Here is a 14,017-nt window from a genome sequence, read left to right as displayed (position 1 = left end):
GAACATGGCCTTAATTTCTGGCTTTGCCATTTACTGTGTGACTTTTAAAAAGTAGTAATTTCTCTTTATAGGTCTTTGATTTCTCCATTTGCAAAAATAGAATAAAAATAAAGTCATACACAGTTTTATAGGTTATGGGGGATAATGAGATAATGTATGTTGAACACTTGATTCATAGTGGAAATTTAGTAACTAGTAGCATTTAATATTATTTCATTAGTGAAAGTAATTCTTATTTGAAATACTAGCTGCCAAACAAAGCATTTTGTTGACATAAATATTTTAATTTTAAAGGCATGTTGAATTTTATGTTTCAAGGTAATGTGATTGTCCTTATTAGCTAAAATTAAATTAAGCCACATATGTACATGTGGTAGTATGACATTTAATTTAATACATTATGGCAACAAGATATACCTAATGGTTCTGGGAGTACAATGAGTTTAGATGTAAAACATTATTCAGAATGGAGTTAAGACTATATAAACATAAATTTAGTTGCAACAGAGATAGCATATCATATATGGTAATGTGTTTATACCCTAGACAAATAATGTTAATACAGTGATCTAGTTTTATGATTGACAAGGTAGTCCTTTGTTAACTCTAATGGAACATAAAATATTTGTTTGTTAATTTCATTTCTTATGCTTTCTTCTTCCTATATCTTTTGTGGAAAAAAATGAGAAAATAATTTTCTACCTATTAATAGCCACCTTCCCTAATTGTTTTGTATCAGACAGGATACAGCTGGAAACACAAATGGAAGGAATTTAATATAGGGAGCTAGTTTTAAAAGACTTGAAGAGATGAAACCAGGCAATAGGAGAGGTGATCCTGAAATTATTTATTATATGAAGGAACTATGGCTACAGAAAAACAAAATGCTGGGGGAGGCTAGGATATCCAGAATGCAGAACGCACTGACTGCTGTGCCAAGAAGAATGCTATTCCATGGAAGGAGGGGAAACTTAGTCGACACTGGAGTCAAGGAGGTGGGCCACCCAGCAGATGCTGACCCCATAGAGGGGGAACCACATGACCACTATTAGGACCACCAAGAAAGGACTGCTTCCAGTATAAGAGTGGGGACCATGAAAGAAATGCAACCACTTTCACAGTTGCTGCCAGGAGCGAAAGAACAGAAAGAGATAAAGAAGGAATAGTAGCTTCTCTCCACTTCTCTATTTCTTCCCTCACCAATGGTTCCTAATATGCAGAACTCATCAGGAAGGCCCCTGTCACAGAAGTCTGAACAGAGTATGGAGGTATGGGGTTGGGACTGATGAACAACCAACAAATAACTGATTCATTCCAGTTAATTCTTGCCTTCCTTTGTTTGCTTTAGTTTTTTATTTTCCCTTGTGGTGGTTAATTGCAAAGTGGTCAAAATGAATGGAGTATGTTCTATTAAATTAGAATAAGCACTAGCCTGGAAAGCTAGGCTGGGTGAAAAGATGGATGGCTTTCAACCAAAGACATAGATTTTATCTAGTATGTGATTAAGAGCTATTAAAGGATTATAAGTAGCAAAGTAAGGTAGCACCAAGGTCAACTATTTATAAATTGTCACTTTAGGAGGCCTGTGGAGAAAATTTTAAGATTACAGGTAGGTAAGACTAGAAGCAGAAGGACTTCATACTAAGAGTCTACCAAAAGAGTTTAAATAGGAGAAGATGAGCATCCAAATTTAAGAAGAGTTAATGGGAACAGATATCAGTATCTGGATTTGAAATCTATTTTATATAGTTTATTTTCTATTTTAATGTGTAACACTCAATTAGAATAAGAATGGACTACATTTTTCTTTATTGTATTACCCTACATTTCTATGTGGTAAACACTATAGCCAATCCAGAGCACAGGCACACCTCAGAAAGATTGTGGGTTTGGTTCCAGACCACTGCAGCAAAGTAGATACCACAATAAAGTGAATCACACAAATTGTTTTGTTTCCCAGTACATATAAGAATTATGCTTACACTACACTGTAGTCTATCAATTGCACAATAGCATTCTGTCTAAAAAAATGTACATACATTAATTTAAAAATACTTTGTTGCTAAAAAATGTTAACCATTCTCTGAGCCTTCAGTGAGTAGAAGTAGTAACATCAAAGATCACTGATCATCATAAAAGCATAATAATGATTTAAAAGTTTGAAATATTGCAAGAATTACCAAGAAGTGACACAGAGACACAACACGAACAAATGCTTGGAAAAATGAGGCCAATAGATTTGCTTGACATAAGGTTACAACAAACCTTCAATTTGTAAAAAAAAAAAAAAAAACTGCAATATCTACAAAGTGTGATAAAGCAAAGCACAATAAAATGAGGTGTGCCTGTAATGTAGTTTTAAAAATGTTTTATTTTCTCTCTATCTAGTTCAAAAATACTGAGAATATATGTGTATTAACACTAATGATTCTAAAATTCACCTTAAATTTTAAAAAAATCCACTTTCCCCCCCCAATTTTGAGAGCCTTCTATTTGTCATGCCATTATTCCAGGGCCTATGTATTGTGGAGAAAAACAACTTCTCTCCCCTAGTAGTTCTTATATTGTAGTGAGAATACATGGACAATAAATAAGGAAATAGATCAGGCAGATTGTGATAAGTGCTTTGGAAGTCACTGGTGGATTTCGGACATCAATGGAGAAGATATATGAATATGAATACATGAATGACTTTTCAAAAGATCACTCTGGTAATGGAGCTGAAGGTGTACTGGGAGAGAGAGATTTGCAAGGGGGCAGATGATGGTGACTTGGATTGTGGCAGAATCAGAGGAAGTACTGAGGAACCATCATATTTGGATATGCTGTGACACTAGAGGACAGAGATTTTGTTACTTTCACTATGACATAGTCATTGACATTTGTCTATTGGTATTTATTTTACTTCCTTTCTATTTTTCTTATTAGTATACATACCTATTTCAGATAAAACTTATCGCCCTGACTCTGGCTCATATTTTATAGATTATTATATACCACTTTGGATATACACGATTCATATTTCTCTGTTATACATTACAGTATATGATATATCAGTGGCTAATAGAAGGAGAAAAAACATCTTGTATTCCAAGGAAAATCTTGGCAAAATTTTTCCTATTTTCGAAAAGTAATTGTTAACAAGGTGCTCTCAAAAAATCCCCAAATTAGAAGAAAATGTTATAGATATGTGGCTATTTATTAGCCTTATGAAAAGAATCCAATATTTTTTATTTCTTCCCTGTAGGACACATGGTTGCCTTAGTTTATCTTCTAACACAGAAACTTCATTACTGTTTAAAGAAATGCAATTTTTAAATGCTTTCTTTAAATGCAGTGTTTATATACACACACATATACACATACACACACATATATAAAGAGATCATCATCTCAAAGGGTAGTTGTATAAATTTGTGAGAAAGTGGTGTTTGGCACAATGGGAATAATTAATGGTTATGTACATCTGGCAAGTGTAGTGGTTATATACTCAACTGCTTCTATCTGACAGCTTTGCAAAACATTGAATAAAATACAGAACCAAACTATTCTGAAAAATAGCCTCCACTTTTCTAAATTTTAGTATATCTATGTTAAATTGTATAGGATCATATCAGAACATCTTCAGTTAATACCATCATAAAGCTTTATTTAAAACTCTCTCCAATTGCAGTTCTCTATGTATAATATAACAGTACTTCTTAATACTTTTTTTTTACATGTCTAAATTCACAAAACTGGTGAGTGGCACAGAATCTCAAAACCTTTTCTATAGTCACTTTAGGTTAAAAAATTATAATTTGTCTTCATCATTGAAATACATAATAAAGAATATAGAATTTGTATGTAATTTTCTATGTAGGGACATTAATTGAATGTGCAGTCATTTGTCTTTTAAGAGCAAACCCTTTAAAGCCTGGAGAAAATAGACAAATTTCACATTTCTAATATACATATGTTTAAAATACATAGATAAGTCATGTAAATGTCATGTTTAGCTAAATCTGAGAATTAATAATACCTCTCTGGGAAATAGGAAGAGCCATTAATTTTGAGTTAAATTGTTATTGATGTGCATTGAATAAGTGGATCAAACAGGCAAATGTCAATATGGAAGAATGCAAAGCATACATTTGTAGAATCAAATTCTTTTCCTTGCTGAATATACAATACTTGTAAAGAAATATAGTAAAATACAAATGATAAGGACTGTATAATACTGTCTATTAGATGTTTTTCAAAGGTACCCAAAAAGAATGGCAAGGTTTATGGGGGGAAATCACTTGAATCAATTTCAAAAACTGAAAGTTCCCAACAATATATGTGTTTTGTCCAGGCTTTTCTTTCTTCCCTCTCCCTCCCTCTTCCTAATTGAGAAACTTTATCAATGATTGGAGATATATTATGCTCTCATTATTATGCTCTCATCTTTTTCTTGGTCATATTTTTGCCTTCCATTTACCTCAAGCAAACAGTATGTAATGGCTCATTATTAATTTTATACCCAAAGCAATCAAAAGTCCTAGGAATCATAAACTTAGGGGGAATAAAACCTTAGAAGAATGTAACAGTACATATTTGAAGAATTGCACTTGGTCAAACAATCCAAATTTATTATAAATATCAATAATTGGGCATTACAGGAAGAAAATTCTGATTGGTGTGTGAAAGAACCTTCTAATTCTCACATTTGTCATCAAGAGTGGATATTGGTAGCAGCAAATACATTTGTAGTACTTGCCAGACATTGTTCTAAGTAATGTGCTTGTATCAACTTATTTAGAACTGACAAGAACTTAAGGGTTAGATACTATTTTCATCTACATTTTGCCAGTTAGGAAACAGAAGGGGAGGGAAGCAATCTGCCCCATATCACACAACAGCAAATGGCAACATTGAGATTTATTCCAGGGAGTCCAGCACCAGAGTTATCACTTAATGCTAATTAGATGAGCTCTGAGTAGGTTCATCATCAAAATAATTATGGAAAAATAATATTCAGCATGTGCTAGGCCCTGAGCTAAATTTTTACAAGCATTATCCCACATAATCCTCACAATATAACAATGGAATTTGCAGAAGTCGCAGGAAAACACTAATTGTGAGCTCAATTTTTTGCAGCACCAAAACAATTGTTTTAAATAAGAATTATGGTAAGCTGATGAAAAAATCTCACCTCTAACACCTGCTAAATCCAATGCACCTACCTGCCAAAACATAATAATGGCTTACACTCTTAATTCACATTCCAAGTCTTATGGAATTGCCTTCATTGGCAAAACATAATACAGAACACTGCTGGCAAAGAGAGGTATTCTAGCAAGCATAGTTCTAAGATTTACAGGGACTTTGATACAATGGAAAGAATAGAAAAGAGTAGAAAAGCATGTTGGTTGCCTACTTTTCTACCTATATCTTTACGATGTTCATAGTCACATCCATGTTTATCCTAATCCCTACCTTATCCATAAGTATATCACTATCTGTATCCACTTCCATATCTAAATCTATACCTAGCACATGTCTCTAACATTGTGAATTTGCCTTTCTCATCCATGATGCCTTTTTTGGGAGTTTTATGTTTGATAGAAGCTACAGCTCATTTACTCTCAATAAATGATATAATCATTCAAATATTGCTGCAGCCATCTTTTCCTTTAATATTACAATTACTGTCATCTTGACATAACCATGAATTATGGTGTTGTACTTCATGTACCCCAATATCAATGTATGATTTGTTCTCACAGAACAGTCATTACTTTAAAGATTTCATTGTTCCTGTGGCTTTCCCATTCATTTAGAAATTAAAAAAGTTAACAGTTTGTTTCAGAAGAGAATTCCCTGTATGCTACCTGGATCAATTTTAAGAACTGTATAACCAAAGTAAAATTGTAAGATATTTCAAATCCAAAAACATATATATATATATATATATATATATATATATGGAGAGAGAGAGAGAGAGAGAACGTCTGTATGTGTATAACTGAGTCAGTTTGCTATACAGCAGAGATTGGAACAACATTGTAAATCAACTATACCTCAATTACAAAAATATACCATGCCATTCACATGAACTGTCTTACTCAACAATCACAAAATTCTGGGACTTTGGTAATGTTACCATTTTTTAAATAAAGCTCTCTTTCTCTCTCTTTCTCTTTTTCCATTCCTCATGTCTGTTTTTCCTCTGTCTCACTATAAGCAGTAATATGCTAATAGCCATTTAATTTAAAACTGTGACTTTTATGTTAATTCTCTTAACTAGAGAAAGTTTGAAATACAGCAATCAGTTGATAGGTACATTAAAGATGTATATATTAAAATAACTCTTTGATTACATTTTTAAATATAGTATAGATCTAGTCATTATCTATGCTCAAATCTCATGTAAATAATAACATCTCACTGTTAAGAGTTGATAAACATATTTAGATAATGATACAGGTATCATTTTTATGTTTTAAGGGTTTCTGTTATATTAAGCCATTAAATAGCTCATTTACTGTCATTAATTTAAGAAAACATTAAACGAATAGCCTATTATTTACAAAGCATATGCTTTGACATTTTAAATGACTTTCTGGTAATTTAAATTTCTATCAATTTTGCATTAATTACCAAATAATCATTTTAGTACTTTTCATATTAGTCATTGATATAAAGTTACAAGTTAATCATTTAATTCTCCCTGTAACTAATTACTTATTACAGTATGAAATGTCATTAATATTTCTGAATCTTTTTAAGAAAAAATGCTTAAAGAATGTTTTCATCTATTGAAAGTGGGCATGAGAAGTGATAGGATCACTTGCTTTAAGTGTGTGAATTTTAAAACATTCCACAGCTTCTGAAGAATGTTTTGTCTAGTAAGTAACAAAATGCTAAAATATAATTAGGGGTGCATGTGGGATTGGGGAAAGGTAGAATAGTGGTTATACATTACAAACTATTAAATGTAAAATGAAAAAACAATCAAGGTGCTCTGCCATCCTGTCACATAAACGAATTTACTGAAAAAATGGCCATAAAGTAGTTCATGACAAAACATTCACCAAATACAAATGTGAAAGAGAGGAAATATTTTGAATTTTTCATGAAACTAAATGTATTAAAGGGAAATTAATGTTATTTAATCTGTTTACATGCATTTTTAAGCAACAAATTTATGAGAGAAAATATTGGTTGTTGTGATGGCATAAAACAAAGTAGCTATGTAGCAAAATTAATACATTTCAACACTTTATTGGCCACTCCTCAAATTTTAACTTTTATAAAAAATAATATCTGAAGGAAATTTACATTGCATAATTCTAGGACTTTCCCCTGACATATGTGTCTGCTAACCTTATTTAGTTTTCCGAGTAGAGAAATATATTTGCTAACCACTGGTAATCTTTGCCATAAAGATATCAACAAGTAGAGATAGTGGTTCCCTGTTACTTTCCTGGACTTTAATTCAATGACTTCATAATTATGACACAGTTTTTTACCAGCCTCAACTACTTAAAGCTATCATGTGGTTAAAATTATGTTTTTTTCTATTCCAAATATTTGTTAAGAAATTTCTATGGGCATTGTGGAGAAAAAAAGATGAATTAAATATACATTTTGCCTTCATGGGAAAAATCACCTCCCCTATGAGTAAATCATAAGGAAAGAGAAATATACTGGAGTTGGAAGTTATGGGTTTATAGGTTTATATCTTTGCTCCATTGCCTACCAGCTGCATGGATTTAAACAATTTACTGATCAATTCTGAGCTGTGATTTCTTCAATTGTAATTCAGGGAAAATTAACTTACTCTCTGGTATTCTTTTCTAAGGAACATAAAATGTCATTCACTATGCAACTTTATCATATGTCAATGAAAAGGGAATATAATTGATAAGATAATAAAACAGTATATGAAAAACTAAATTTCACAAACATCTGAATTTCATGAAAAATTATTATGGTTATCCATAAAATAGTATGCTTTTATATTACATAGAAAATATGTTAGGTTTGGCTAAAATACATGCATATTTAACTATTATAATTTATAACTCACATTGAAGATACAAATCATATTAGCTTTACATGAAAAATAAGTTTTTGAATTATATAGTTATATCCTAAAAGATATTTCAAATAGATATACATAAAATATAGGGTCTCCCTTTAACACTTGAGATTAATAACATGGTAAAAAATAACTCTGAACAAGAGTCTCTAAATAGACTACTTGGATTTTCTTAACAATTGGCTTTTCTTCACATTCTTATGATTCTTCAAAACACTGTTCCAAGAACAAAACTTTTGGTTTGAAAAAGAAAGTATTATGATGGCTTTCACATTCTCCTATCATTCCAGTTCATTAATTTAACCATGTTAAGATAGCCTCTTACATGGAATGCATTGCATGAAGCACTGGTAATAAACTATTGAGTTCCAAGCACTGATTTCAGGAAGTTTAGTGCCCAAAGGAGAAAAAGAGATGCTTAATAAATAATCACACATAAATATCAAATTATCAAATGAAGTCTTGTAAAGAGAAGTAACTAATGGGATTCATAACTGAAAGTTTATTTTCAAATCAAGTAACGTATCACAGGAGGGAGTAAAACAAGTTACTGTAAATCCTCATAGTGGTACAACTATCATGAAAATAAGTTTAAAAACATACATCTTCCCTCATTTACTGAAATGAAAAAGAAAACTAAATCCTCCATTCTGCAACGTGGCACTATAGGCTGAATATATAACTGCAGAAAAATTGCTTTTGATAAATGGAAAAAATGGTTTGTATTGTCCTCTATCATTTTGGAAAATTTCATGGTGAAAGGTTCTAAAAATTGCCTAAAAATATTGGATCACTTAATACATCTGAATGAATATAAAAATCTGAGATGCATGTATAACAATTTGTATATTTATATGTGCATTAGTAGTTCAAATATTTAATATTTTGATTTAATGAATGTGTCAAAGACAATGAGAGAGTGAACAGGGTGTTTACTAGAAAATGTGACACAATAGTATGTCACAGTCTTAGACCTGGCTCTATTGTGAACTTGATCAAATTGTTTACTATCTTCCAGTCCCTTATGCCTTCTAATGAAGGATGAAATTGCATGTTTTACCTACATAGAAAGATTTTCAAAACATTATTTTCAAATAAATGTTGCACTGATAGGCTCTGGATCTACTTGTTTTGTATAATATCAACACGAGTCTCAGTGACTTACAGTGGTCACTAGGTTCCATGGGACCTTTATTTTCATTTGTAGAATAAATTGATATTTTAGACACTTTTTAAAAATGTATATTTCAAAGCCCAAAAGTGAGCTATGCATTGGTTTCCTATTGATGCAACAAATTACTGCAAACTTAGTGGTTTAAGCAACATAAATTTATAATCTTGCAGTCTGAAGAACTGAAATCCAAAATGTATTTAACTGGGCTGAACTCAAGGTTTCAGCAGGACTGCGTTTCTTATGGAGGCTCTAGGAGAAAATCTGTTCCTTGACTTTTCCAGCTTGTAGAGGCTGCTTGCTCTTCTTTGGCTTGTGTCCCTCTTCTAGCTTCACAACCAGAAATTGCATCAGTCAAACCTCCATTTTCATTGTCACATCTCCTATTCTTTCTCTGATCTTCTTACCTTCCTTTGAAACAGACCCTTGTGAATACTTGGCCTATCCAGATAATCTAATGTAATTTCCTATTCTTAAGATTTGAACTTAATCCCACCTATAAAGTTCCTTTTGTCATTTCAATATTCCAGGGATTAGAGCCCAGGCAATTTTGGAGGGTCACTGTTCATAGTATATCACATGCAACATTATAACAATCTGGCTATGAGGTAAATAGGTTTTCAGACTTTTTTGGTTGCAAAATCATGTCTTTTATTTTTTCCTTCTTACTTTTCTGAAAAAACACTCAGCATTTAAAGTGGGGAATACTTTATTTTTACATCTTTATATCAAGAAATAATGTTGAAAAAATCTAGAAAATTATTTGACAACTAATTAGTTACCCAATTACCCTAAAATTCTAGTATTAGTATATTCTCAAGAGAAATACATATAAATGCTTACAAAACATGTAACACATGTTTATGGCAGTGTTATTTATAAAAGACCCATCTGGAAAAAAAAAAGTCTACCAACAACGATAGAATGGATAAATAAATTGAAGCATATTCATAAAATGGAATTCTATATAGCAATGAAAGTTAAGTTCCATACTATAATAACACAAAGGTAATGTTAAGTCAGAGAAGCCAGAGGCAGAATAATTTTATTATAGGATTTTATTTATATAAAGTTTTAAGACATGGAAAACTAATTTGTTTTGTTAGAAGTCAGGTAGTAGTTGGTTATCCTTGGGATGGAGTGAGATAGTACTGAATGGGAGGGAGCATAAACAGGCACTCAGTATTGCTTGCAGTGTTTTATATCTTGATTTGAAATATGTTTAATGGTGATAATTGATCAGCATGTACCCTTTTGATTTATATAATCTTCTGTAGGGATATTACAGTTCATTGAACATATTTATATACCAAAAAGCCAAGATTATAATATTAGATTATAAAAGTATCATATATTATTACATAAAAGTATAAATCAAGTACATTCTGGTTATAAGTGACACATTAAAAAAATAAGGATACCAAAAAACTGAAGATAAAAATATGTTCCCACCCAATTCTAATAAATGAAAATTGTAGATTTATTACTATTAAATAAAATAAAGCTTAAGATCAACTCATTTTAGAAATAGTGTCATCTCATAAAGACAAAATGTCTAGTTCACCAGTAAATATAATAATTTAAACTTGTATATACCTCGTAATGTAGTCCCAAATATATTTTAAAATGGACATAGCTACAAAGAAAAATATAAAAATATACAATCATATTGAGAGATTTCATATCTCTTTCAGTGTCTAGTAACTCAGAATTTTAAAATACAGTCAGCACAGAGACAATTTGAACAGGATTAACAAATTTATCCATAGGATATACTGAATACTGCACCTAGCCTCTGATATATACCCATTAAGATAGGCAGAAAAATGATTCCTTCAGAACCTGTGAATATGTTATATCACATGGCCAAAAGAACTTTACAAATGGAATTAAGATTATAGATGTTATAATGGGAAGATATTTGAATTATCAATTTGGTCACTATCTACTAACATTAGCATTTAAAAACAGTACTGTTTCCAGCCAGAGGCAGAAGAGGCAGAGAACTTCCTCCATCTGGAAGTTGGAGGGAGCAGAAGAGAGATGAGGTAGAAGGGGAAAGCAGAGATGTGAAGAATGAGAGCAACTTGGACTGCCACTGCTGACTCTCCAGATGGAGGAAGGGGGCCACAAACCAATGAATGCTGGCAATTTCTAAAAACTGAGAATAATCCCAAGCCAATGGCCAGCAAGGAAATGAAAAGCTTAGTCTCACAACTTCATGAAACTGAATTCTGGCAACAGCCTCATGAATTTGGAAGTGGAAGCAGACGTAACTTCAGAGTTTCCAGAAAGTAATGCAGCCAAGCTGACACCATCATTTCACCCTTGTGAGACTCTAAGCAGAGAATCAGTTAATTTATGCTCTGCCTAGGCACACAAAACTGTGAGATAATAATGGGTGTTGTTTAAGTTTGTGTTAACTTGAATTAGGAATAGGAAAATAATATGCTTGATGTTTATAAGTAGGTACATAATAAAAATTTAGAATATCTGATCATAAAGCAAATTTGAATGAATTTCAAAGTATTAAATTCATAGAGAAAATGTTATCTGGCTGTAACCCATGTTGGTAACAAAATATAACTAAAGCAACCCATATGTTTATAATTTAAGAGATGTATTTCTAACAATGGAACAAAGAGAAAATCACAAAGGAATTTACAAAAAAGTTTGAATAAGTCCCTTGTGGCATATAGCTTATGCAGCAAAAAGGAAAATTTAAAGCGGTAAATGCTTATATACTCTAGAGAAAACTGCTATGTAAGTGTTTAAGAGTGGACTTTTCTGTATTTTCTGGTTTTGGTTTTGTTTTTCTATTTTAATTAAAAAATTTTTATTTTATTTTATTTTATTTCTTTGGCCTCGCTGCGAGGCATGTGGGAATCTTAGTTCCTGACCAGGGATGGCATTTGCACCCCCTGAAGTGGAAGCATGGAGTCTTAACCACTGGACTTCCAGGGAAGTCCTAAGAGTGCCCTTTTATAAGGATGTTGATGGAGACATATTGAACAAAGTATATAGAACCCAAATGTTCATCAACAGTGAGTGAATAAATGAATTGTGGTATATTTATTGCAATAGATTCTTATACAACAGTGGTTCTCAAAATGTGAACTATGTATCCTTGAAAGTTCTGAGACATTTTCAGGGGGTCCATGAGATCAAAACTATTTCCATAATACTACTGAGTCATTATTCACCTTTTTCTGTGTGTTGGCATTTGCCCTCATGTACAAAAGTAATGGTGGGTATAAAACTGGTGGTGCATTAACACAACTCGGCAACTTCAAACTGTACTCATAATCATTAGTCACTGTATTCTTAACTGCCACACACTTACAGTGCAAAAAAAAAAAATCCAATTGTACTTAAGAATGTTCCTGTTAAAGCTATAACTAATTATTTCATTACATGTCCACCCTGTAATACCTGCCTTTTTAATGACCTGTATGACAAAATGGAAAAAAAATTAAAAAACAAACAAAAATCTTCTTATGCCTATTAAAATATGATGGTTATCTGAAGGAAAAATAGTTTGAGTTGTCAGCTGAACTAGCCACTTTTTTTCATGGAAGAACATTTTTATTTGAAAGAATGACTAATAGATAAACTATGGTTAGCCTCACTTAGGCATTTGGTATCTATGGATATTTCCCCCCGCCCCTCCAAAAAAAAATGAACCTGACTTGTTACTTCAAGGAAAACAAGTGACAGAATTTGCTGTCAATAATGAGATGTGAGTTTTCAAGTAAAAAATTAGAATTTTGGAAAACTTCAATCCACCACTGTAAACTTTAGAGATTCCCCAAGTTTAAAATTTTTTCTGGTGAGATCAATAGAAATAAAATTAAATGTGATTTTTAAAATATTTTATAATAAAATGTATCAATATTTGGAAGATCTCTCTAACTCAGTGAATCAATGTATTTCAAATGACTAATGCATGCATAATGTTAAAAAATGCATGAGTAAATATGTTAAAGTGCAAAAAAATTAATTGATATGGTTTGAGTTCAACATTATAACTAGTCAATTTTTTATGTAGTATCAAAGAAGAGTAACCACTTTTACATGCAAAAGCTATTAGAATACTCTTCTCTTTTACAGCTAAATGTCTAAGAGAGATCAGGGTTCTCCATACACAACAAACAAAAGAACATATTGCAATATATATTCAATAAAGAAGCAGATATGACAATCTAGCTACTTTCTACTAATAGGCCAGATATTAAAGAGATTTGCAAAAATAGAGCACAATGTATTCTTCTTGTTTTCTGTTTTGGAAAAGATATTTCATATTAAAATATTATTTCCATCAACATGTAATGGATTTATTCTGGATATTTTTAAATAACATTACTAATGCACATTTAAAATGTCTCTCTCACACACACATACACACACAAAGATTAAGGTCTTGATAAAATGACTTTCAACTTAATTAGGTAAAATGTCTATAACTAACAGTTAATTCTGTTTATGTTTTAGGTTAACAGGATTCCACCTGCCACCACCAGTGACAAGTACCAAATCTGTGTTCTCACTACGTTTGACCAGTGATTTTGCAGTTAGTGCTCATGGATTTAAAGTATATTATGAAGGTAAGTGATGGTAATATAAAAGGACCTAGTTTAATGTAGTAAAACCAAAATTCTCCAGGGTAAAAATAGAAGAAAAATCACCAGGACAGAAGATAAAGTTCATCCTGTTGTATCAAATCTTATACCAAAATTCACCTTCTCAATAATCATCAATATATAATAAAAAGCTAGACT

The 14,017-nt window shown here is 31.6% G+C and overlaps 1 protein-coding gene across 2 annotated transcripts in view; it reads left to right on the top strand.

The window, feature by feature from the left end:
• Positions 1–14,017, top strand: part of CSMD3 (CUB and Sushi multiple domains 3) — a 1,219,369-nt gene that overhangs the window by 160,299 nt on the left and 1,045,053 nt on the right. For both annotated transcript variants that reach the window (XM_057736100.1, XM_057736099.1), the window contains exon 3: positions 13,731–13,843. In XM_057736100.1, coding sequence (XP_057592083.1) covers positions 13,731–13,843 — 113 coding nt within the window. The remainder of the gene's footprint in view (positions 1–13,730; positions 13,844–14,017) is intronic.

This window comes from Hippopotamus amphibius, chromosome 5, assembly GCF_030028045.1.
Source record: "Hippopotamus amphibius kiboko isolate mHipAmp2 chromosome 5, mHipAmp2.hap2, whole genome shotgun sequence".
Taxonomy (NCBI): Eukaryota; Metazoa; Chordata; class Mammalia; order Artiodactyla; family Hippopotamidae; genus Hippopotamus; species Hippopotamus amphibius.
Note: the sequence above shows the minus strand (reverse complement) of the source record. Positions and strands in the feature narration are given on the sequence as shown.